Source organism: Scyliorhinus canicula, chromosome 3, assembly GCF_902713615.1.
Source record: "Scyliorhinus canicula chromosome 3, sScyCan1.1, whole genome shotgun sequence".
NCBI lineage: Eukaryota > Metazoa > Chordata > Chondrichthyes > Carcharhiniformes > Scyliorhinidae > Scyliorhinus > Scyliorhinus canicula.
In genome coordinates, this window is record NC_052148.1 from 15,006,067 (window position 1) to 15,032,681 (window position 26,615).

The 26,615-nt window shown below is 44.3% G+C and overlaps 1 protein-coding gene across 5 annotated transcripts in view; it reads left to right on the top strand.

Moving 5' to 3' along the window:
* Positions 1–26,280, top strand: part of sema4f (sema domain, immunoglobulin domain (Ig), transmembrane domain (TM) and short cytoplasmic domain, (semaphorin) 4F) — a 335,297-nt gene extending 309,017 nt beyond the window's left edge. For 4 of the 5 annotated variants that reach the window (XM_038793156.1, XM_038793155.1, XM_038793152.1 and 1 more), the window contains 3 exons: positions 6,418–6,581; positions 17,092–17,156; positions 23,137–26,280. In XM_038793156.1, coding sequence (XP_038649084.1) covers positions 6,418–6,581; positions 17,092–17,156; positions 23,137–23,756 — 849 coding nt within the window. In that variant the 3' untranslated portion in view covers positions 23,757–26,280. The remainder of the gene's footprint in view (positions 1–6,417; positions 6,582–17,091; positions 17,157–23,136) is intronic. The other variant, XM_038793153.1, reaches the window with a different exon arrangement.
* Positions 26,281–26,615: the final 335 nt, after the last annotated feature.

Here is a 26,615-nt window from a genome sequence, read left to right on the forward strand (position 1 = left end):
TTTTGTATTCAATTCCCTCGCAAGAAATAATAACATTTTCCTCGCTTTCCTAATTACATGCTGAACCTGCATGCTAGCCTTTTGTAATTCCTGCACTAGGACACCCAATTCCACTGCGTCTCAGAGCTCTGCAAACTCTCACCGTTCAGATAATATGTTTTTTATAACTCTTCTTGCCAAAATAGGCAATTTCACATTTTCTCACTTAACCTGTTTATATATAGTCTCCTTAAGTCCACTTCACAATTTAGTTTCCTTTTTACCTTTGTATAATCAGTCTAATCAACCCCCACATGTGTTGACGTTCTACCCTGGTAGCATCTCGCCCAATGATGTGACAGTGGTTGGAGGAAGGTCCAACTGAGCCAAGAATGCATGTGTAGAATTTGTTTTAATGACCGAATAGGCAGGCTAACTACTCAACCTCAGGAGATAGGTTATGAAACAAATTATCTAGATGGTGTCCCTTGCCTCTGTAGCCACATTAGATGCACTGGCAAAGCTTACAATATAAATGGGTTATTCTGTATAAACTCTTGAACGATAGCTTCACATGAAGTTAGGCCATAGTTGAACATTAACTTCCTGGATCATTGATGTTTTTCATTGAGCCATAAATTAAGAGATTGATGAGCCATGTCACTTCAAGTAGGGTACTGGGACAGTAGCAGCAGCAACCCGGGGGGAAGGGGGAGGGAAAAGGGGGGGACGGGGGACGATGACTATGTTTATTTATTTAATTTTAATTTATTTTTAAGTTCTCTTGTTGGGGTTGGGGGGTGGGGGGATATGATACATGCGTTGATACGGTCTGGGGGGTGTTACAGTTGTTATGGGTTATTTTGTTGCATTTCATTGTTTGTTTTTATATTTTATGTAAAAAATTCCAATAAAAATTATTTTAAATAAAAGAAAGGCACAGATTTTGCTTCCGGGTGGGAGGTGGCGTGAAATTCCGCTCCACTCGCCTATGGCAAAATTCAGCCTGAGATAATTGAGAGTGTGGATGAGGTAAGTGCACTTGAGTATATAGACCTCCAAAAAGTGTTAGATTAAAGTATTACACAATTGACTTGTTGTGGAATAAAAGGGAAAATAGCCGCATGGATACAACATTTGCTAAGAGACAGAAAAGAAAGAGTTGTGAATGGCTTTTTTTTAAATTGGAGGGAGTTATATCATGGTGATCCGCAGGCTTTAGTAATATGAACATGGTTGTCACATTAATGACTTGGACTTGAGAACACAGGACACAATTTAGGCAGCAGGGTAGCATGGTGGTTAGCATAAATGCTTCACAGCTCCAGGGTCCCAGGTTCGATTCCCGGCTGGGTCACTGTCTGTGTGGAGTCTGCACGTCCTCCCCCTGTGTGCGTGGGTTTCCTCCCACAGTCCAAAGATGTGCGGGTTAGGTGGATTGGCCATGCTAAATTGCCCGTAGTGTCCTAATAAAAAAGTAAGGTTAAGGGGGGGGTTGTTGGGTTACGGGTATAGGGTGGATACGTGGGTTTGAGTAGCGTGATCATTGCTCGGCACAACATTGAGGGCCGAAGGGCCTGTTCTGTGCTGTACTGTTCTATTCTATTCTATTCATCCATCATTCAATTGGTAATGAAGACATTGAATCATAGAATGGTTGCAGCACTGAAGGAGATCATCTGGCCCATTGAGTTTGTGTCGGTTCTCAACAGGAGCAATTTAGCTCGTCCCACTCACTTTTCTCCATAGATTCTTTCATCAGATGATAATTCAATTCACATTTGAAAGCTCATGGTTCTAAAACCTTGCATTAAGGATAACAGTTTATATCTGACCACTGCATGATCTTAACTTTGCGATCTTAAATTTCTCTAAAACTAACCTTTATGTAACAAGTAGGCTTACATTAACACTTCAATGAAGTTACTGTGAAAATCCCCTAGTCGCCACCTAAGACGCCTGTTCGGGTACACAGAGGGAGAATTCAGAATGCCCAAATTACCTAATAGCACATCTTTCAGGGCTTGAGGGAGGAAACCGGAGTACCCTGAGGAAACCCACGCAGACACTGGGAGAACGTGCAGATTCCGCACAGTGACCCAAGTTGGGATTTGAACCTGGGTCCCTGGCACTGCCAAATCACATCTCAACCACATCTTTAAAGAGAACATGGCCAGTATCTTGTTTTTGTTAGTTTATGGGATACATGCATCTCTGGCAAAACCAGCATTTATTGACATTCCTAATTGCCCTTGAAGGTGGTGCCCTTTTGAACCTCTACAGCCCATCTTCAGGCAGAAGTGCATAGCACAGTGGGTAGCACTTGTTGCTTCACAGCTCCAGGGTCCCAGGTTCGATTCCCAGCTTGGGTCACTGTCTGTGTGGAGTCTGCACGTTCTCCCTGTGTCTGCGTGGGTTTCCTCCCACAAGAAAGACATGCTGTTAGTTAATTTGGACATTCTGAATTCTCCCTCTGTGTACCTGAACAGGTGCCGGAATGTGGCGACTAGGGGCTTTTCACAGTAACTTCATTGCAGTGTTAATGTAAGCCTACTTGTGACAATAAAGATTATTATTATTATCTGAACCTCCTCCTGAGGGCCCCAGCATCACAAATGCCAGTATTTAGCCAATTCAATTCACTCAACGTGCGATCAAAAAATGGCTGAAGACACTATTCAAAGGCTATGGGCTGTGATATCAGTCCAGCAATAGAATGAAGACTTGTTCTGCCGAACTAGCTGGGGCCCTAGCCAAGCTGTTCCAGTACAGCTATAACACTGGCATCTACGGGCAAAAAGATACAAAATTGCCCACAGACGTCCTGTGCACAGAAAGCTAAACAAATCTAACACAGGTAATTACGGCTCAATCTTGTTTACTGTTGATGATCAGCAAAGTGAAAGTGTTGTTGACAGCGCTTTCAAGCGGCACTTACACGAATGACCTAATTCCTAACACTCTGTTTGGGTTCTGCTGGGCCACTCAACTCTTGCCTTCAGACCTTGGTCCAAATATGGACAAAAAAACTGACTTGCAAAGGTAAGGAGAGAGTGACTGTCCATATGGACGATAAGGGAATAGTGTAGAGGGACTTTAGAAGGGTTTCACAGGACGGTGCAACATCGTGGGCCGAAGGGCCTGTACTGCGCTGTAATGTTCTATGTCCTTGTTATCACGGCAGCATTTGACTGAGTGGTTTCAGGATCCCTCGCAAAACTGAAGTTGATGGGAATCAGAAGGAAACCTCTCCACTGATTGGAGCCATACTTAGCATCAGGGCTATGGTTGTATTTGTTGGAGGTCAATCATCTCAGCCCATGAAAGTCATTGTAGGCATTCTTCAGTGTAGTTTCCCACGCCCATCCTTCTTCAGCTGCTTCATCAATGACCTTCCCTTCACCTTAAGGTTAGAATCATAGAATTTACAGTGCAGAAGGAAGCCATTCGGCCCATCGAGCACCTTGAAAGAGCACCCTACTTAAGCCCATGCCTCTACCCTATCCCTGTAATCCAGTAACCTAAACTTTTTGGACACTAAGGCGTAATTTAGTGTGGTCAATCCACCTGACCTGCACATCTTTAGACTGGGAGGAAACCCACGGGGAGAATGTACAGACTCCGTACAGACAGTGACCCAAGGCCGGAATTGAACCAGAGTCCCTGGAGCTGTGAGGCAGCAGCGCTAACCATTGTGCCATCGTGCTTCAGGATGTTCATTGATGATTACACAAAATTCACAACCATTCGTGACTCCTCAGATACTGAAGTTGGGTGAGAATCGTGGAATTCCTTCCCTAACAGCACTGTGGGTGTACCTATGCAACCTAGACTGTAGCAGTTCAAAAAGGTGGCTTTTCATGGGCATTTAGGAATGGGCAACAAACATTGGCCTCACGAGCAAAGCTCACCCCCTATCAAATAATGTCTTGCAGGGACACCCACATTGTTGTTTTGGGAGAAGGTTTCAGGATTCTGACACTGCAACAGTGAAAGATTATATGGACAATATATTTCCAAATAACTGATGCCCATGTGTTTCCATGAATCTGTAGTCCCTCATTCCCATTGGTGTATCTCTTTTCTGAACCCTTTTAACATCCCATGAAGAATGAATAATCAAATTTGGTCCTGGTGGCTTAGCAACTTTAAAGTACAGCCAGCTTTCTAATTCCTGCCCTTTATTAATTTGTTAATGCATCCAGTATCTCGGATACCTCCTCATTCACTATGACCCTGCAGCATCTTCTTGTTAAAGACAGATGCAAAATAGTCTGTTACGATCGCAGTTGATGTTATAACTGGACAGGAAGATCCCAGAATGTAATCTAGGCTCAAAAGACCATCTGCGGGATTTTCTGTCAGCGGGATCCTCAGCCCCACCGGCAACGCACCCATGCCCGCACGTTTCCCAACGGCATGGGGTGGCCCACAATAGGAACCCCATTGGCTGGCTGCGGGAACAGTGAATCCCGCTACCAATGGGTGTGCGCCGTGCCAGAAAACAGGGCTGGCGGGGAAGAGAATCCCGTAACCTTTACTTTTTTTTCATAAAGCATGGAGGAACAGAGTCACAGGACCGCTAATTAGTTCTAGACAAGACAAAAACATTTATTAAACATGAAAAGTTGGCTTTTATCTTAACAGTTACACAGGTTTTAGAACTATCACGGATTACAAAGTGCATCTTAAATTGCAATGGTCTCATTAACACACAAAGTCCCTTTTAAGTAAAATAAAATCCAGAAAATCACTTCAGACATCTCTCTGGTTTCTCAGCTCTGTCTGTCTTTACTGAAACATAGAAAATAGAAGCAGGAGGTGGCCATTTGAGCCCGCTCCGCCTTTCATTATAATCATGGCTGATCATAAAATTCAATATCCTGATCCCGCCTTCCCCCATATGCCTTTAGCCCCAAGAGCTGTACTTAATTCCTTCTTGAAATTACACAATGTACAGTGCCCTGTTCTAGTACCGCCGACCTCAGACTTCTTGGAAACTTCGCTTCATCTCTCTAGTTTCCTTAACTAACTGCACTTCAGATTTCTGCATTTGTTTTCTTAACTATTACTCCAAGGTATGGTGTTTCTTCTAGCAAAGCTGAGAGATGTTACCTCTATCTAGCCTTCTATTTTTAAAAGTATTTTTATTCAATAGCTTTCCACCATTTTCACAATACAAAAACAACCCCAACATAAAAAATCCCCCCCCCCGGCCCCCTCCCCCGAACCCCCCCTCAAAGATCGACGGTAACCAACTCCCGAAAGTGCATGATGAATGAACCCCAACAATTGTAGAACTCCTCCTTCGCTCCCCTCAGCTCGAACCTCACCTTCTCCGGGGTCAAAATCTCCAATAGGTCCGCCTCGCCACGTCGAGGCACAGGGTGGAGAAGCTGATCTTCACCCCAACAAGACCCACCTAAGAGCGATCAAGGAGGCGAAGGCTAGGACATCTACTCGGGCTGGTCCGGCACCCCGAATATGGCTTCTAGGGGAGCGGGCTCCACATCTGCATGCACAACCTCAGAGATTGTACTGAACACCTTCCTCCAAAACCTTTCCAGCTTCCGGCAGGACCAAAATATATGAAAATGGTTCATGGAGCCCCTTCCACATCACTCACAGACATCCTCCAACCCTTGAACAGCCGGTTCATCGTTGACTTTGTGAGGTGCCCAATATTATTATTATCAGGCCCCGCTACCTTCCCTGCCTTCATCCTCCCTATCATCTTCTGCCCCTCCACTGGCTCTTCCAACCATTAATACAGAGATTATTATTATCCTGTCCAGCCGTCTAAACCAACTGCCCCAACAGAGCTGTGAGAGTTGCCTTCTCTATCACTACCTATCTCCAATTGCAATCAGATTAGCTAAACTAAAACTTTAAAGCTTCTCTACCTTATAAAGCCCTAATTGCTCAGCAACATCCACATGCTTCTGCCTTTTCTTTATTCTTCATATGTGGCCCTCTCCAAGTAGAATAGAAAATAGAAACGCAACTGAACCAACCCCATACATGCAAACACCTTTGTCCAGCATGAATGCAACTATACGTTTTACCTTTCCAGGCACAGAAACATAAGTTTAAACCCACATGTTTCTAATGTTTTCCAATACAAATCTAATTCGCTTAAAATTACCTTTGCTTTCCTAACAACTCATTTAGCACCTTAACTGTACCTTCTGCCACCGTGTGTAGACCTCTTTTGGGTCCCCAACCAGTCTTGCACCCCTTCTTACTACCATTTTACTATTTAAATGCCACATGAGCACTCTTGGATCCTATTTTATGTTAGCTGCCAGTCTCTTTATAGTCTTCTGTTTACCACTCTTATTTTCTTATTAAGCCTGGTAGAAGAGCTTCAGAAAGAAATTGGTAATTGAAAAAGAGTTTGTGAGTGAAGTTGTTGCTGATTTGGATAATTTCTTTCAGGAGTTTATCTACGTTGGAGCAACAAGTATTGTGCTTCAGCTTCCAGCAGTAAATTGCAGCATGTATTCCCACTGTGAGGACTGTCTCCTGGCAAAAGATCCGTCATGTAGCTGGAATGCACAGAAATTGGAATGTGTTCAATTTGAAGGCAATGCTGCTGAGGGGTGAGTACCAATTGTTAAGTTTTATCTTCTCGGCGTGATGAGTTGCACCAGGAAAGGAGTTTGAAACAGAATGTAAATTGAGATAATTGGACTGCTTTTCTGAAATTATTTTATTTTGAGTGTGCATTGTCGCAGAGCCAAACAATACCCTTGGTCAATGGCTAGATGGAGTTCTTTCAGGCTGCCTTCAAATTTAGTCAGTGAACACTTCCTGACACTGTGAGTCATTGCAGTCTGGATGGTCTTGCTGACCCCACTGATGTTGGGTGGCTGTACACAGGCTTTGGTCAGACCTGAAACAGTTTATAAGGACCTACTGTCACCGTAGGTGATCAAAGTCTGGTGGACAAGCAAGTGTCTACAATGAAAGGGCGGTTTCTAGTGGATATTTCTCCTGCCAACCCTCCTGTTACTCCTTGGCATTGCGGGTTTAATCACATGGGGTGGCACGTGGGAAGGAATACTGCTGGTGGGTTGAAGAGGTAATTTGAGTTAAACGTAGAGGTGGGTTAGAGTAAACCTTCTCTGTAGCCTGCCTGATGCAATTACCCTCCTGATTGGTGGGGAGAGAGGATGTTGCTTAGGACTGTGAGGCAGGGAAGGTGAGTTGGTCAAAGAGTATCTGTGATGATGTGCATTGTTGAATTGCACAATGGTGTGGGCAGACTGGGATCCCCATGAGGTCCAGCAGTTTACTTGAGGAGGTTGTTGTGAGTTTTAATTTTTTCTGCAGCCTGAAGCACTGTCTGTACATGAAAGTTCTGTCAAGAATGTCACCTGGATAAACAGGGTGGGGATTGTTCTTCAGTCTCTGGACATCCAGGGTGATGTTCAGTACCCTCTTAGCATTGGCACTGTGAAACTGGAATGTATTTTACTGGTGCACAGTTCTGGCACCAGCTGGTCCATCGAGCCCATTCCAAGGATTGCATTGGATCGCATGTATATGCCTATGTGAGTGACCTATTACATTTTTTTCAGAAATCTATTTTTTGCCTTCTCTCCTGAAGGCATTGCCCTTTCACTGGCATACTGTTCAACTGGTTTTATTAGGTTTCTGACTTCTCCAAGGTGAAAGTGAGACTCGGTATTGGACTGCATTGGGTTTCATGTATTTTTTCCCCAGAAGCATATTACTACCTCCACACTAAAGGAGCGCGGTGATAGCTGTGGTGAGAATAGTAACACAGAATTTTACCACACGGAAATAAATCTTTTGTCCCATCATGCTTATCACCGAAAGAGGCAACCAATTGGTTTTGTCACCATGCCTTTTCCCCACATCATTTTAAACATTTATTTACTTACCTGTTTGGTAGGGAATTCTATGGCATACCAATCCACTGCAGAAACATTGTTTCTCACCTGGCTAATCACCGGGAAGGGGTGGCACAGTGCCCCACAGCACCTGGGACCCGGATTCAGTTCCAGCCTTGAGTGGCTGTCCATGTGGAGTCTGCACATTCTTCCCCTACCTGCATGTGTTTCCTCCGAGTGTTTCGGTTTCCTCCACAGTCAAAAGATGTGCCGGTTAGGTAGATTGGACATGCTAAATTGCCCCTTAATATCCAAAAAAGGTTGGGTAGGGTTATGGGGATAGGGCAGGGGGGTGTATGCGTAGGTACAGTGCTCTTTCGGAGGGTCACTATAGACTCGATAGGCTGAATGGCCTCCTTCTGCACTGTGGTGATTTTTTGATTCTTCTTTTATGATAACGTCTCAAAACATAACTTTTTTGGTGCTGATTTTAAATTTATGCCCTCTGTTTACTAAGTTACATTTAGAAAACTACATCATTCAAATAGAAACATGGAAACATCAGTAATAGGAGCAGGCGGAGGCCATTCGGCCCATCGAGCCTGCTGCGCCATTTACTATGATCATGGCTGATCATCCAAGTCCGTAACCTGCTTCCCCCCCCCCCCCCCCCCCCCCCCCCCGATATCCTTTGATCCTTTTAGCCCCAAGCGCAATATCTAATCCCTTCTTGAAAACATGCAATGTTTTGGCCTCTACTGCTTTCTGTGGTAGAGAATTCCACAGGCTCACCATTCTCTAGGTAAAGAAATTTTCCTCATTCCAGTCCTAAATTGTCTATCCCATATCCTCAGAAAATGACCCCTGGTTCTGGATACCCCCCTCCCCCCCCAAATCGGGAACATCCTTCCTGCATCCAACTTGTCCTGTCCTGTTAGAATTTTATAGGTTTCTATGAGATCGCCTTTCATTTGAAATGAAAATGAAAATCGCTTATTGTCACGAGTAGGCTTCAATGAAGTTACTGTGAAAAGCCCCTAGTCGCCACATTCCGGCGCCTGTCCGGGGAGGCTGGTACGGGAGTCGAACAGTGCTGCTGGCCTGCCTTGGTCTGCTTTAAAAGCCAGCAATTTAGCCCAGTGAGCTAAACCAGCCCCATTTTTCTGAACTCCAGTGAATATAATCCTAACCGACTCAATCTCCCCTCATACATCAGTTCCGCCATCTCAGGGATCAGTCTGATAAACCTTCGCTGAACTTCCTCTGTAAGAAGAACATCCTTATATCCTTCCAAAGATTGCACACACTATTCCAGGTGTGGTCTTACCAAGGTCCTGTTTGCTGCAAGACATCCCTGCTCCTGTACTTGAATCCTCTCGCTATGGAAGCCAACGTATTATTTTCCATCTTTACCGCCTGCTGCACCTGCATGTTTGCCTTCAGCGACTAGTGTATGAGGAAACCCGGATCTCCTTGAACACTCCCCTCCCTTGGGGTGCAATCTACCCGAATGGGAACAGAGGCCTTTAATGCAAGGGTTAGCTGGGTGTTTCCCTACGTCGAGAACACTTATCAACTGGCTATTCAAGTAGATTGGGGGCCTCAGCAGAGACAGGTGGCTGAGGCCGCACTTAGTTTCATTTCTTGCACTGAGGATCTCCGCCTTCCGGAACTCCTCAGTGCAGGATGAGATAAAAATGCCATTAAAAATAGGATCCCGATCTCTCAACTCCCTGACGTGATTTTGGAACCCCTCCCCAAGCCCCAACTCACGTCCTCGGCCTCCTGCATCCCGCCACGCAGGGCACCCCCAGGCCTGATACCTGACGCATGAAAACTGCAAGCCAAGTACCCTGGCAGTGCCCCATCCAGCTGACAGTGTCACCTGAGCAGTACCAGGCTGGCACCCAGGTGGCGGTATCTGGGTGGCAGCAGCAGTGCCAGGATGCCACCCTGCTCAGAGGGCATGTACATGGAGGCCTCCGATCGGCTGGGAGACCCTACAAGTGCTGTTCTGTCTGGTCCCCATTTATGGAGACCAGCACTGAAAGGCACTTCCCTGAAATATTCACGGTGAGGGGGTTAGATTCCACTCCTAGGTTAGATCATAGGAGTGCATAAAGTGAGACCAGCTGTCACACTCTAATGTGCAGATTTGCTAAAAGGTGCTCCACCCACAATGGGTGGGATTCGCATCGCGACGAATCGCGAGGTTGTGTTGGATCTCGCGAGGCGTGGTGAGCCGGGTAGATCGCGGAAGAGGGATCTCCCGGCTTCTACCGGTCATGTTGTGCCGCACTGCGCTACCTTTCGAAGTAAGGCGGACAATAGATCTCGCCCTTAATTTATAGCAATAAATCTCCTCTTAATTTTCTGAGGTATAATGAAAAGAATCATAGTTTTTTTAGTCTCCTCTTCATGACTTAGCTGGTCGCCTCAATATCAGCTAAGTGTATTGCTTTTGCACTCTTTCCAAGGCCTCAGCATCCTCCCTTAAGTAGGGTGCCCAAAATTAAGAACACTAGTGTGTCGTAATCAATGATTTAAGTCTGTGAACACGCACGAACAGATTCAAAAACAGCTTCTTAGTCGTTGTTACCAGACTCCTAAACGCCCTCTTATGGACTGACCTGATTAATACTACACTCCTGTATATTTCACCCGATGCCGGTGTCTATGTATTTATATTGTGTCCCTTGGGCGCGATTCTCCGCCCCCCACGTCAGGTGGGAGAATAGCGGGAGGGCCTCCCGACATTTTTCACGCCCTCCCGCTATTCTCCCCCGCACCACGCCCGACCCACGCCACAAATCGCCGCTCGCCATTTTGTACGGCGAGCGGCAATTCTCCGAGGCCAATGGGCCGAGCAGCTGGGCCTTCACGCCCGTTTCAACACGGCAGCAAACACACCTGCTCGCTGCCTTCATGAAACGGGTGCCAGATGCCCGTTTGGGGTATCGGGGGGCCCGATTGGCACGGCAGTACCATGGCCGTGCCAAGGGGGGCATAGGCCCGCGATCGGTAAACCAACACACATCCCACGAACAACCCCAAAAATACAAACTCCAACCTTGCCCAGAGAAAATTCCAGCAACCACTGCGTCCCCTCACCAACAATACAAAAATCCCACAATAAATACAGATTGCACTGCCCTAACAATTCACATATTAGTTCGCCCCCAGTCCATGTTTCTTTACAAACTCATCAGCTGCCTTCGGCACTTCAAAGTAGTCTCTCCTTAAAAGTTACTCAAAGACGGGCTGGTTACACCACACCAAATCGCACATTACTTCTGTACAACGCAGTCTTGGCTTTGTTGACCGCCGCATGCCTCCTGGCTTGATCTGCTCCCACATCCTGGAGCATGGCCATCCCCTCTAGAGTCTCAATGGTCCTTCAACCACCTCAGGACCCGTTATTTGTCTTGGTCCTGTGGAACCTGACGATGATCGCCCTTGGTGGTTCCCCAGATCAGGGATTCTGCCTCAGCAACTGATGGGCCCGGTCCAATTCAGGAGCGGATGGCAATGCCCCCTTTTCCTTCCCCACCATCTTCCCAAACATGCTGGATATATAGTTCCTAGGATTTGGGCCCTCCCACAACCCAACGATTCTTAAAATCTGCCATATGGAGCGGTTTTCCAGATCATCTACTTTAGCCTTGAAGACTTTACGCCCCTCAGCCATCAACGCCATCTCCAGGAAAACAATCCAATCACTCTGGTCTGAGAGTGCCACCTCCACCCTTTGTATCACCACGCTTTGCTCCTCCACCTTCCGATCCGCCTTCTCCAAGGCCGCGTGGATGGGGGCTAGCCAGTGGCGTGCAGAGGTCTGGTGATGCCCGGGGCAAATCTTGATTGTATGCCCCAAAGACTCAAGTATAAGGCCTAATATACTGAGAAATATTATGAGAAAGGAAAACATTTTGAATATATAAACACAGATGAAACATGAAATAAACGCTTTATTCGATTTTAATATAAATCAATCAAATTTATTAAGTTATTTTCCCCAAATGATACCTCCTGTCACAAAACACCTGAACTACTTCACTTTTTACATCAGCTGTGAGAAATTCTTTTTCAATGCTTATTAAAGCCAGGTTGGTCAGTCGCTCCTGTGACATAGAAGACCTCAGATATGTTTTTATTAATTTCAGTTTGAAAATGACCTTTCACAGCTTGCGACTGAAAATGCGATTGTAAGCAGTAATCTGTATGAAACACACAGCGTCGGAAAGACATCCCTCCCATACTGCAGTAAAGACTCCAGAGCATCTTTAGGATCAGGGGGAACTCTATTCCCTCCAGCTCGAAGGAGCATCACAAAATCAATAATTTTGTCATATAACTGAATTGCAACCACATCATTGTCATAATAATTTGCAAAGTCTGAACATTCCTTTTTTAATTTCTCTCTTTCTTGTTCATCTTCAATCACTCCTGAATTCAAGTTCAGAAGAAAAGAAAATCGGTCACTGAGTCTTTGAAGACGGACACTGCGGTCTTCAATTTCAGTTTTTAATCTGTTCACAATCTCTACCATTACTCTATTCATTTCTTCTTGTGCCGTCAGTCCACTATCTCTTGCTGACTCTCCAGGCATTATTCTTCTTCTCCTTGTTCGTGCAATTGGTATTCCCCAATTTTCACAATATTCATTGTCTAAATCTATTGCATTGTGGATAATTTCGTCATTCTTCAAATTCAAGATATGAATAAGTCCTCTCAGATCACAAGAAGCTTCATGGAACCCCATTTTCGGATCCTGCAAACGTTTTGAGACTTTATTCACTGATGATAAAACTGAGTACCAAAAATTTAATAAAGCTATAAACGGGAACTGTTGAATAGAGTTCAGTAGCGATCCTGCATCAGATTTAGTTTCCCTTGAAAATTCTCCTTCCAGCAGGTGTTGAAGGCTTGTAATAACATTGTCACACTCTTTGTGGATTACTTGCACAGCATCATGGCTGGAACTCCATCTTGTGTCACACTGTCTTTTCACAGTCCGAGTGACAAATGATTTTAACACTTCCCAACGAGAAGTAGATGAAGAAAAAAAAGTAAAGAGTTTTTCTAGAATGCCAAAAAATGTAACAACAACAGGTTGCACCTCACTTGCATGGACACAGGACAAATTGAGGCTGTGGTTCTCGCAGTTCACAGCTTTTGGGTTAACTTCAAGAATTTTTTGTTGAACACCTCCTCTCACTCTAGCCATAACTGCTGCGTTATCATATGCTTGACCACGACAGTCATTCATGGAAATTTTGTCTTCTTCCAATTTTTCCTGAATTTTATTTACCAGGCTGACTGCATCTTTCTTGTTGACTTGAAAAAATCCCAGAAATGTCTCCTTTATTTCTACTTTTCTGCTTTCATCAATATGAACGTAACGCAGAATTTCAGAAACCTGATCTTCATGGGCAATATCTGGAGTTGAATCCAGCATTATGCTAAAATATTTTGCGTCCTTAATTTCGGAAATTATATTTTTCTTGACAGTTTCACCAAGAAGATTGATTATTTCGTTTTGAATTCTGTTGGACAAGTAGGTGACACTTTTTGGTTTCTCTTTCCCTCTCTGCAAGTGTTTTGCTAAGATGTCATCATATTTGACCAAAAGTCTGATTGTTGCTAGAAAGTTGTATTTTCACTGACTGTCTCCCCTGGCTCTGATAACCCAGATATTCCTTCTCCTCGATGTCCACAATAGGCCAGATTCTGTTTTACCAGAAAGGATATAACCTCGACAATCCGTTCAGTTATAGCTTTCCATCTTTTCTTTTCAGCAGACATTTGCTGTTGAAGTTCAGCATCTATCGTAGTTGAATGATGGAGTCGAACTACAAGGTTCAGGTATTCCCTCATGTGAGCTCTATGAGAAGGGCTTTTCTCATGGTCAGGTATTGTTGGATTTAATTTTCTCCAAGTGGAGAAACCGTCTTCCTTTCCAAAGTTTGACACAGACGACAAATGCTCCTTTGAAAACAAAAAGCAAACAAAACAGTAGCATGCTTTCCGATATGGAGAGTATAACAACCATTTTCTCTCCACAATTTCTCCGTTTGTGGAAACTTTATCAAACCACTGTTTGGAAAATGATCTCCCATCCTTCTCAGCAAATGGACCACTTTTATTCTGATATCTTTCAGGGCCATGTTGTAATATTGTCATCTTCAAATGATCTGGAATCAGTTTCTTCAAACAGCCAAAATCGCTTCTTTGCAAAAATATGCAAATATCTTCTTTATTTTCTTCACATGGATCATCATCCTGACAACGAGACTGAGGAGAGAGAGTATTATGTTCTGACCGAGCTGAATCCGTATCAGAAAAATCCTTCTCTGCACCCACATCATCTTTTACTTCTCCAGGTTCTCCTACTTCTTCTTTACTTCTTTTTATCCATGCATCTAATGCCCCTCTTTGATGGGACTCTTCTTCGACTATGGCCCTCTTTTTTTTCCTGTTCTGTGTTCCACTCGGTTGTACACGAAATACTCGTAACATTTCATTTTCTATCTCAAAAACCGTAAGACGCATGAGAAAATGGGAAGAAAATGGTAAACAATCGGTCAGTTGCAGACGGATAAACCATATTTCATTTCTTTGTTCCTTCGTATCAAATTATTTCACACTGATTCTCCACTTTTAATTTTATATCATAGACTTGCAAATTAGTGGTATCTGTATTCGAATATTAGCATGTTAAGGAATAAATGTCTCCTATTCCGAGATTAAATGCCATAGCAGTCCTCTGATCATCCAGGCTTCACTCTTACTACATCCCACGTAAATATTTCATTAAATATCGCCAAAAAACCTATAAAAACTGTTGTTGCCCCTGTTCTAGAGCTATTCACTGACCTGAGTAGGTAAAAGAACTAATCTAGATGCACAAAAAGCTGAAGAAAAGACGAGTTATGACTCGAGGAAACGCAGGAACGAACAGCCACGTCTGCTTGGTGCTTTTGATGGTTGCACCACGTACATCATCCGCATGGGTGTGGGGGGATGGGGAGAAGGACCATTTTCTCTAGACAGAAAGGGTACACCATGTTAAAGGAATAAAGGGCTAACAACTGCCTCTGCAGTGTGGTGAGCCTCCAAAAATTGATTTATCACCACTGAAATTTTAAAATTACTATCTTATTTCCTTCTCTGGGGCAGCACGGTGGCCTAGTGGTTAGCACAACCGCCTCACGGAACTGAGGTCCCAGGTTCGATCCCGGCTCTGGGTCAATGTCCGTGTGGAGTTTGCACATTCTCCCCGTGTCTGCGTTGGTTTCGCCCCAACAACCCAAAAAATGTGCAGAGTAGGTGGATTGGCCACGCTAAATTGCCCCTTAATTGAAAAAAAGAATTGGGTAATCTAAATTTAAAAAAAAAAAATTAAAAAAAAAAAAAAAAATGTTTTTTTCCTTCTCTGATTGGATGCCCCCATCCAATGGATGCCCGGGGCCAATGCACCGTCGCCCCCCCCCTCTGCACGCCACTGGGGCTAGTGCCCCTTCCATCGCCTTCTGAAAATCCTCAGAGCCCAACTGTCGCTGTTGGGGTGGCACAGTAACACAGTGGTTAGCACTGTTGCTTCACAGCGCCAGGGACCCGGGGTCGATTCCCGGCTTGGGTCACTTTCTGTGCGGAATCTGCACGTTCTCCCCGTGTCTACGTGGGTTTCGTCCGGGTGCTCTAGTTTCTTCCCACAATTCCTGAAAGATGTGCTGTTAGGTAATTTGGACATTCTGAAATCTCCCTCCGTGTAGCTGAACAGGCGACGGAATGTGGCAACTAGGGGCTTTTCACAGTAACTTCACTGCAGTGATAATGCAAGCCTACTTGTGATAATAATAAAGATTATTAGTATTATTTTAAAATTAATCCTCCAAGAAGCTTGCCAGCATCTTGGCCGTCCACGAAGAGGCCAAAGTCACAGCCGCAGCAGGAACCTCTGCCATTTTCTCCACCACCGGGGCTTGAGAGGCTTCTGAGTCCGACGGCGCTTCCTTGCCCGACTGTTGCCTTGTATTATATTTTATGTTGGGACCTTATTCCATGAAACTATGCAACTTTCCCCCCAAACACACCCATTAACTGGGTGAAAAGAACTAAAAACCAAGTTCCCTGGCAGGAGCCACCATGTGTGTGACTGCTCACGACATAGCCGCCACTGGAAGTCCATGGTCAGTTTTTTTTTATATAGAGGCAACTGATGTTGAAGAGCTTTCCTTCCAGACAGTATTTAACATGGACACCAGAGAGCAGGTGAATTGCCATGGTTAGGTAGATTGTGGGCTGTATTCTCCAGTCCCCCAGCCGCGTGTTTCTCGGTGGCACACCGTTCGCTGGCGGTGGGATTCTATACTCCTGCTGCTTGTCAATGGGATTTCCCATTGAAGCTACTCCACTCCGCCAGGAAACCCATGGGTAGGGGTACGCTGCCGCCGGGAACAGAGGATCCCAACAGCCGGAGGATTCTGGGCTGTATATCGTGTAGGGGCTACCTCACAGCCTTGGCTGTATCCCAGTCTGCAGTTTGAAGGTGGCTGTTTTAGATATCCCACTCGAGATGGTTGCAGATATATCATGAAGCAATTGTAGGAGGGGACAGATGGACTGCAGCAATTCAAGAAGGTCACTCACTGCCACCTCAGAGAGAGGATTGGATGGGTTGGATAGAGAGAAACTATTTCCTCATGTTAAGGAATCCAGAAATAGGGGGCGCAGTTGTGAAATTAGAGCAAGGTTATTCAAGAGTGAAATCCGGAATCAAACACTTCACAACGGAAAGGGTCAGTTGGAACTTTCAAAACTGATCGAGATTTATTTTCAGAAAGATTATCAACACCAAACGAGCCAAGGTGGGTAAGTGGAATTGACGTCCAGATCAGCCATGGTGTGTTGAGTGTTGCAATAGGCTTCTGGTGCTGGAAGGCCCACTGCTTTTTCTGTATAGAATGCAACAGCCAAATGTGAGCCCAACAGTCCTCCCTGGTTCAGAATTTGTTCCAGAGTTACAGCTTTTCATTCAAACTATCTTTCAATTGTACATTAAAAATTTTAGGGCTGTCCACATTGCACGTCAAAATGTTTGGTTATAAATTCCTGTATCCACATATATAGTTGAACACTATTGCCCTGAATTATGTTTGGATGTACAATTGAGACTATTTTATATACAACTGATAATTATTGCACTCTATTATTGCACTCTGTTAAAAACAAAATAATTTTGCTTCTCCAGTAGGATGGTGCAAGATGTGGAATCTGACCACCCACAGACTAATACCTTGTGTAAATCTGATGAAGGTACGTTTGATAAGTCACACACTCCTTCCATTGCCGGGGGTAGATTTTCAAAATCCTGCTCCTTTCTCCTGACGGTGTTAAAGTTGGTAATTTACAGCAAAGTCCCACAAATAGTATAGTCGCCATAGTCCCAGATGACCATTCGCTGCTTTCCCCTTTGATGTGGAGAGCTGACTGGTGGTCATTAGATCATAAGACATAGGAGCAGAAGTAGGCCACTCAGCCTATCGCGTCTGCTCCTACATTCAATCATGGCTGATATTTTCTCATCCCCATTCTCCTGCCTTCTCCCCATAACCCCTGATCCCCTTATTAATCAAGAACCTATCTATCTCTGTCTTAAAGACACTCAGTGATTTGGCCTCCACAGCCTTCTGCGGCAAAGAGTTCCACAGATCACCACCCTCTGGCTGAAGAAATTCCTCCTCATCTCTGTTTTAAAAGATCGTCCCTTTACTCTGAGATTGTGTCCTCTGGTGCTAGTTTTTCCTACAAGTGGAAACATCCTTTCCACGTCCACTCTATCCAGGCCTCGCAGTATCCTGTAAGTTTCAATAAGATCCCTCCTCATCCTTCTAAACTCCAACGAGTACAGACCCAAAGTCCTCAACCGTTCCTCTAATGTCAAGCTCTTCATTCGAGGAATCATTCTTATGAACCTCCTCTGGACCCTTTCCAAGGCCAGCACATCCTTCCTTAGATACGGGGCCCAAAACTGTTCCCAATACTCCAAACGGGGTCTGACCAGAGTCTTATACAGCCTCAGAAGTACATCCCTGCTCTTGTATTCTAGCCCTCTCGACATGAATGCTAACATAGCATTTGCCGACTGAACCTGCACGTTAACCTTAAGAGAATCATGAACAAGGACTCCCAAATCCCTTTGTGCTTCTGATTTCCTCAGCGTCTTCCCATTTAGAAAATAGTCTATGCCTAGATTCCTCCTTCCAAAGTGCATAACCTCACACTTTTCCACATTGTATTTAATTTGCCACTTCATTGCCCACTCTCTTAGCTTGTTAAAATCCTTCTGCAGCCCCCTTGCTTCCTCAATACTACCTGTCCCTCTACAAATCTTTGTATCATCTGCAAACTTAGCAACAGTGCCTTCAGTTCCTTCTTCCAGATAATTTATGTATATTGTGAAAGGTTGTCGTCCCAGCACAGACCCCTGAGGCACTCCACTAGTCACCGGCTGCCATCCTGAAAAAGACCCCTTTATCCCCACTCTCTGCCTTCTGTCAGTCAGCCAATTCTCTATCCATGCCAGGATCTTACCCTTAACACCATGGGCTCTTAACTTATTTAACAGTCTCCTATGCGGCATCTTGTCAAAGGCCTTCTGGATATCTAAATCAATCATGTCCACTGGTTCTCCTTTGTCTAACTTCCTTGTTACTTCATCAAAGAACTCTAACAGATTTGTCAGACATGACCTCCCCTTGACGAAACCGTGCTGACTCAGTCCTATTTTATCATGCACTTACAAGTACTCCGCTATCTCATCTTTAATAATGGACTCTAAAATCTTACCAATGACCGAAGTTATGCTAACCGGCTTATAATTTCCCGTCTTCTGCCTACCACCCTTCTTAAACACCGGTCTTATATTAGCCACTTTCCAGTCCTCTGGGACCCTTCCTGCCTTCAGTGATTCCTGAAAGATCATCACTAATGCCTCCACAATTTCCTCAGCTATCTCTTTTTGGACTCTGGGGTGTAGTCCATCCGGTCCAGGTAACTTATCCACCTTCAGACCTTTCAGTTTCCCCCAGAACCTTCTCCTTAGTAATGGTCACTGCACTCACCTCTGCCCCCTGGTTCTCCTGGAGCTCTGGCATCCCACTGGCGTCTTCCACCGTGAAGACTAATGCAAAGTAACTATTCTTTTCGTCTGCCATTCTTTGTTTCCTATTATTACTTCTCCAGCCACATTTTCCAGTGGTCCAATGTCTATTTTTGCCTCTCTCTTGCCTTTTATATATTGAAAAAACTCTTCCTATCTTCCTTTATATTACTAGCTATTATATTATTTATTATATTACTTCATCTTCTTCCCCCTTGTTGCTTTTTTAGTTGTCCTCTGCTTGTTTTTAAAGGCTTCCCAATCCTCTGGCTTCCCACTAATCCTCGCCACTTTGTATGCTTTTTCTTTAGCTTTTATGCTGTCCTTGACATCCCTCGTCAGCCATGGATACCTTGTTCTCCCCTTAGCATGTTTCATCCACCTTGGGATGAATTTCTGTTATGCCTCCCGAATAACCCCCCAAAACTCTTGCCATTGCTGTTCCACTGTCTTCCCCGCTATGCTCCTTTTCCAATCAACTCTGGCCAGCTCCTCCCTCATGTCTTTGTAGTTACCCTTATTTAATTGTAATACCGTTACATCTGATTGCAGCTTCTCCATCTCAAACTGCAGGGTAAATTCTATAATTTTGTGGTCGCTGCTCCCTAAGGGTTCCATCTGCATTTCCTTTTGATAGGAGACATATGCTTGGATATTTAGATCCCATCCCTGATCCCCTTGCAGCCGCATCTCTGTGATGCCCATCGTACCAATTTCAGTGTGCACTAGTTTAAATCCTCCCGAATGAATCTAGCAAACCTCCCAGCCAGGATATCAGTGCCCCTCCAGTTTAGATGCAACCAGTCCTTCTTGTACAGGTCCCATTTGCCCCAGAAGAGATCCCAATGGTCCAGAAATCGGAAACCCTCCCTCCTACACCACCGGTTTAGCCACGTGTTTAGCTGCACTATCCTCCTATTTCTAGCCTCACTGGTACGTGGCACAGGGAGTAATCCTGAGATTACAGCCCTGGAGGTCCTGCTTTTTAGTTTACTGCCTAACTCCCCGAACTTCCTCTGCAGGACCTCATCAGTCTTCCTGCCTATGTCGTTAGTACCTATGTGTACTACGACCTCTGCCTGTTCACCCTCCTCCTTCAGGATGTCCTGTGTTCGTTCAAAGATTTAACCTGAGGGTCACCACACCTCAGGCAAGGGACAAGGTGGAGCAGGCGGGGCCTTCTTGAATAACCTCAGTCAGTACGGAAATTGAACCCACGCTGTTGACCTTGCTCTGCATCACAAACCAGCTGTCGAGCCAAGTGAGTTAAACCGGCCCACAAAGAGTAAAGTGGTACTGACAAGATAATCTGTTTTTGTCAGTGTTTGACGGACAAATGTTGCATAAGGCTCAAAGAGAAATTGCTGGTTGTACTTGAATGTATACCTGAAAAAACAGGTATCCTTTGGTTTAATGTCCTATCTGAAAGACAGTATCTTGGAGAACTGCTGCCAGTGCACAGTGGTGGCAGGGTGATATGGAGCCCAGAGGTAGGGGAAGGTGTGCCAGTTAACCAAACTGTTCTGTCTTATGGTGTTAAGCTGAATGAATGTTGCAGCAGGTCACCCATTTAAGAAAGTGATAAATATTCCACCAAACTCCTGACTTGCGCCACAGACCATTGTCCATGTGTACACCAGATTAAAATGTCATTATAGCTCTAAAAAATGTTGAACGGGATTCAACTGCAACACTGCTAATAGACTGCCAATGGGGAGAAACTTTCAGTGATCAACTAGACTGATGATGCCTGGCATTTGTTTTATTATCACATTTCTGTGAATGTTTATAATGGTCACTTGGTGGTAGGTATAAATCACTTTTCTCAAAGTATATTCCATCTGCTGACACCATCCAACATCATTATGCCATAATACTTGAGCAAAAAACAGATGTCTGCAGAGTGCTGAGGCTGAGGTCCAAGTTAAAAGATTAAGCCAATCATTGTTTGTGTGTGAAGCTCGATAGTACAAGTTCCCGTGCAAGCCAATCTGACCTGGACCTAAATCACCGTTCTTCACTGTCGCTGGGTCAAAATCCTGGAATCTCTCTCTCTAATACCGCATGGACTGCAGCAGTTCAAGAAGTTAGTTCATGACCATTTTCTCCAGAGCAATAAGGAATGGGCAACAAACGGCGGCCTAGCCAGTGACGCCCACTTCCTGTGAAAGCATATTTTCTCATGAGGTGTAGTGAAAATCTGGAACTTAGTGAGGCACAATTTCTCAGATGAGGTGTTTTGTGCATCATAAACTAGTGGGAAAGATCTGGAAGAGTAAACTTGTAGGGAAAAGACAGAGGTGTAAAACCGAAAGGTTAGATCAATTGGGGACTTCATTATTATAATGTGAAGATGCCGGCGTTGGACTGGGGTGAGCACAGTAAGAAATCTTAGAACACCAGGTTAAAGTCCAACAGGTTTGTTTCAAATGACTAGCTTTCGGAGCACTGCTCCTTCCTCAGGTGACATTCACCTGAGGAAGGAGCAGTGCTCCGAAAAGTTAGTGATTCAAACAAACCTGTTGGACTTTAACCTGGTGTCAGACTTCTTACTGTTCATTATATAGACTGGGGCAATAATGGTACTAAGGGAGAAAGGGGAAAGAGTTTCTGAAGTGTGTTCACAAAAATATTCTTGATAAGTATGACTTGAGCTGAACGAGGATGGGGACGTTGCTACTTCTGTGAAAGATGGTGGATCAAATTGATCAGCAGGGAAACATTTATGATGATCATAGTATCATAAAATTTAGGTTAAATATGGAAACGGGCAAGAAGAGATTAAGGAAGGACCTGTTTCAGTGAGATGAAAACAGATCTGTCCCCAATAAATTGGAGTCAAAAATTCACAGGCAGAACTGATTTGAAACAATGGGCTGCTTTTAAAGAGGAGATGGTTTGCTTACAGTCAAGAGACATTCATTCCCATGAGAGGGATAGGTAGGACAAGTAAAGTTCCCTGGATGACAAAACAAATAGAAATTGAAGTGGAAAAATGTCATTTTGGGAATGAAATCTACCACCTTTACCTTGTCTGGCCTACATGTGACGTCTGACCCACACAATGTGATTGACATTTAACAGCCCTCTGAAATGGTTTAGGAAGCCTTCTCAAGGGCAGCAAGAGATGGTCAACAAATGCTGGTCTAACTGGCGATGCTCATTTCCATGAATGAATTAAAAATCAGTGCCCTTGACAGATGTCAGGTTGATAATATAAATGAGTAGTTGGCTGTAAAAGTTCAGAATAGAAGTGAAAAAGAAGCCAAGAGGTCAGAAGAGTATGAGAGGATACTGGTAATCAACATAAAAGGGAACCTAAAAGTATTGTAGGTCGGTAATTATCCTTAGTTCATGAGGAACTGGAGGCATCTCTCCATTTTGGAAAGACAATTGGTTACATAACTCGAGATGTATTACTCCACATCCAGCATGGGACAGGCAAAGAGGCAGGTCCCAAGTCTACCTCAGCTGGAACAGGAGTTGAACCTGCACTGGTGGCATTATTCTGAACCACACTCTAGTCAACTAAGCTAATCCTTCCATCCTGCAGCCATTATATGATTCCATGATTTAAACCCAGAGCATTGTCCGTCTGGCAGTGGATTTAAATAATAGTTTTATGGTTTTTTTTAAAGTAGGGATTTTTCTCCTGGCACAAAGCTATCCAGGACTGAGAAGTTTGATTAATTGGTGTTCCTGCCTCTGGGATCAATGTCTGTCCCTTCACCACTGGCGCACTGTGTACTTATTGACATGACACATTGCTGTAATTCCCTCACTTATCACTTTCAGCAAAGACATTAAAACAGTTCAGATTGTCATTAAAGGTCCTACAGCACTAATGGAAGCAGTGTAGCAGATTTGTCCCTGGTGTCCTGATTAATATCCATTCCTCAACCAGTATCACAGCTAGAAATTATCTGTTTATTATTCCACTGCTATTTGAGACCGTGCTGTATATATTTCCTGCATTACAACATTGGCTGTAAAGCTATGTTGACTCCATTCACTTTTTCTATACTTTCATAATCCTCTTTTTCACTGGTTCAATTTAGAACTTTGCCATTTTTCATCTCCACATGTGAAAGTTAAAGCTCAGTCATGTCTATAAAGTTTTTATTTGTTTTCCAGCCAGAGTACCCCTGGCAAAGGTGGTACCAGCGGTGAACGGGATCACAGTTTTCCTTCAGTGCGAACCCAGTTCCGCCTGGTCAACCTGTCACTGGATAACACCTCATGGAACCTTGAGTAACAATGACAAAGCTGGAGGAATTAGCATGAAAGCTGCCCAAGACAACCTGGGTGATTATAAGTGCATGTGTGTTGAAGACAAAGTGCAGGCTTTAAAAGCTTTCTACAGCCTGGAGTTAGATTCTTCTACTGATCACATGAAGGGTAAAAATTCTGTCAGTTATTTCCTGATGTTTTTCTTCCTGGTCCTTGGCGTTTTTCTCGGTGCCATTGCCTACAAGTTTGGTCACCAGAGGTGCAGCAACAAAAAAGCGTCAAAGAACGACCATAAAGGGAATTATACAGAAGCAGCCGGGGGAGGCACGGTTCCCAGTTTGGGCTCCACTGATGAAATCCGGCCCTTGACCATCAGCCAGAAGAGCGAATCAGGTTTAAATGGAACCAGTGAAAAAGAGGAGGATTATGAAAATATGGAAAAAGAAGTGAATGGAGTCAACATAGCCTCTTCGAGAAACCACACTCTTTCTATCATATCATGCCAGGATGAAACCTCAATTTAAACACTGGCAGACTGACACCCTTAAAGAATATGGCCCAAGATAGCAGTCAAGCACCTGCTTTACAAAAAAAACCTGTCTTTTTTATGGTTGCTTGCATGGTCTTGCTTTAAATTCTGTCCACATGGAAGAAGGTATAAGAGTTTTGGCATCCATCAGTGGCCCTCGCTCAGCATCGTTGTTTATCACGTCAGCTTCATGCATGCCTAGCAAACACTTCTCACTAATGGAGCAGAGGAGAAGGCAATACCATTTCATTTGCAACTGCACTGTTTGAGACAATGTGATGGCATTATGTGACGTTTTATCCCTCTGAGGACTACCCAAGTTGCCAGTTTTAGGTTATGCCAAATCTTAAGAATTTAAATTGTTTGATCCAGTGAATAAATTTATATATTATTTTTAAAATATAGAAGCTATTGAATGCTCAGGCCTATAAGTTCTGTTCCATACCACGCTTATTGATCTCAGTCCGGGATGTCACTGAGGACCTCAAGCAGAGTAAATATCAGTCCAGGATTCCTGCTTCTTTCATTGCTTGATGCTTGTAGATGTGACAATAGGTCATCACCAATTTTGAATGCCCTGCTAACGGTCAGTTAATTCTCAGAGCTATGGAAAAAGATTGGGATAGTGGGATTAATTACATCGCTCTTTCAAAGAACCAGCATGGGCATGACCGGTCAGTTGACCTTCTCCTGTGATATATCATTCTATATTCCATTTAGGTTTACACATGAAACAGTGACCACTAATGCAAAGTATTGTTGAACAACTCCACATGCAAGGATTGACACTGCAAAAGGAATCTGCACCTTGCAGTTAGGAGAATGAATAGAAGTGAAAAATGAAAATTACCGCTAGTACTCAACATGTTAAGACTGCTGATTTTGTGGGATTGCCAAAGACTTATTACGGGTTAAAACGTACAAAGCTTTGGTTGTTGAGATGCATGCTTACCGCCACAACCATGTGATCTGAAACAAACTTGGTCAACTTGTCTCATGGAGGAGGACTGCTGCTGTGTACAGCACGCCATCCCCAGTTTTTAAGCCTGCTGATTTTTGATATTTAGTGATTGTTGTATTATTGCTGTACTCAGTTTTAAGTATTGCTCTTGTTTTTTACCTATGGCTTTGGTTCACTGGTGACATTCCAGTGCATTCTAATTTCAGTGAAAACTGGGGTGAAATGTGGGTCAATGCGCTGCACAATGTCTCAATTTTGTCCATTCCCACAGGTTTAATTAGGAGACCTGTAAGTTCAAGGGGTTATCACTGCTGTCTCTAAGCTTATTTAGTGCATAGGGAGGATTCACACTTAAACCCATAAAATACCCTTTATGTTCGATGTTCTTAATTCTTCAGCTCATATTGATCCTACCAGTGATAGACCTGTAACCACCAAACTTGAGTCATTTTAACTTTGCATTACTGTCCACAATACGCAATATTGAAATGGCTCCTTGTTATATGCCCGATCTAGTATTCACCTCCATTAATTTTAATGGACAGGCGGGATATATACTGCCTGACCTTTTAAAAAATAAATCTACAGAATGTGGGCATGGCTGGCTATGCCAACATTTATTGCCCATCCCTAATTGCCCTTGAGAAGATGGTGGTGAGTTGCCTTCTTGAACTGCTGCAGTCCCTGAGGTGTAGGTACACCCACAGTGCTGTTAGGAGGGAGTTCCAGAATTTTGAATCTGTGGCAGTGAGCGAACAGTGATTATTTCCTAGAGAGGGTGATGAGTGGCTTGGAGAGGAATCTCCAGATGGTGGTGTTCCCAGGCTGCCCTTGTCCTTCTGGATGATAGAGGTCATGGGTGAAAATCTCCATCCCGCCAGCCCCATTTTCCAGTGCGGTTGCCCCTGCCAGCAGCGGGATTGCCCATTCCCATTGGGTTTCCCATTGTGGGCCACCCCACACTATCGGGAAACAAGCGGGCTGAGCATGCTGCAGACGGGATGGAGAATCCCGCCAACAGAGAATCCCGCAGCATAGGTTTGGAAGATGCTGTCGAAGGAGCGTGGAAGGTGAGTTCCTGCAGTGCATCTTATCAGGGTATACATTACTGTCTCCGTTTGTTGATAGTGGAGGGAGTGAAAGTTTGTGGAAGGGTGCCAATCAAATAGGCTGCTTTGTCCTGGATGGTGTTGCGCTTCTTTAGTGCTATTAGAGCTGCTCTCATCCAGGACTAATCCCCTGTTGCCTGTTATACGCCACATGCCAAAGTTAGGCTGGTTTAGCTCACTAGGCTAAATCGCTGGCTTTTCAAGCAGGCCAACAGCACGGTTCGATTCCCGTACCAGCCTCCCCGGACAGGCGCTGGAATGTGGCGACTGGGGGCTTTTCACAGTAACTTCATTGAAGCCTACTCATGACAATAAGCAATTTATGAATGGTGTCTGTCCTCTCATTCCTATCAGTATTCTGTAAAAAATCTGAGCCTTTCTAGTGTTGCTGTTTGTGAATTTTGATGTTTCAGTCTATTTGATGTGGATTAAAGAAAGTTTAAAATTGATGGGAAGGTGGTGGGGGAGGGGGGGGGGGGGGGGGGGGAATGAGGGAGGAGGGATACTGAGCTTGCTTGATGGTTAGAGGGTAGATGCACCTCCTGGACGGATCTGACCCACAAGAAGGAAGACAATAGGTTACAGATGTCAACTGAGATCGCAGTATGGACGTGGAGTTCAGTCCATGATCTCAGCTGGAAGATGTGCGGGTGTGTACATGGGATCAAGGCAGTATAACTCATGCACAGTGATGCATTCCATGGATGAAGAGCCGACCAAAGCTTGCTGCATAATCTCTGGAATGATGATTGGGTGCATGAACAAATTACTGGAGGGTTCTGGC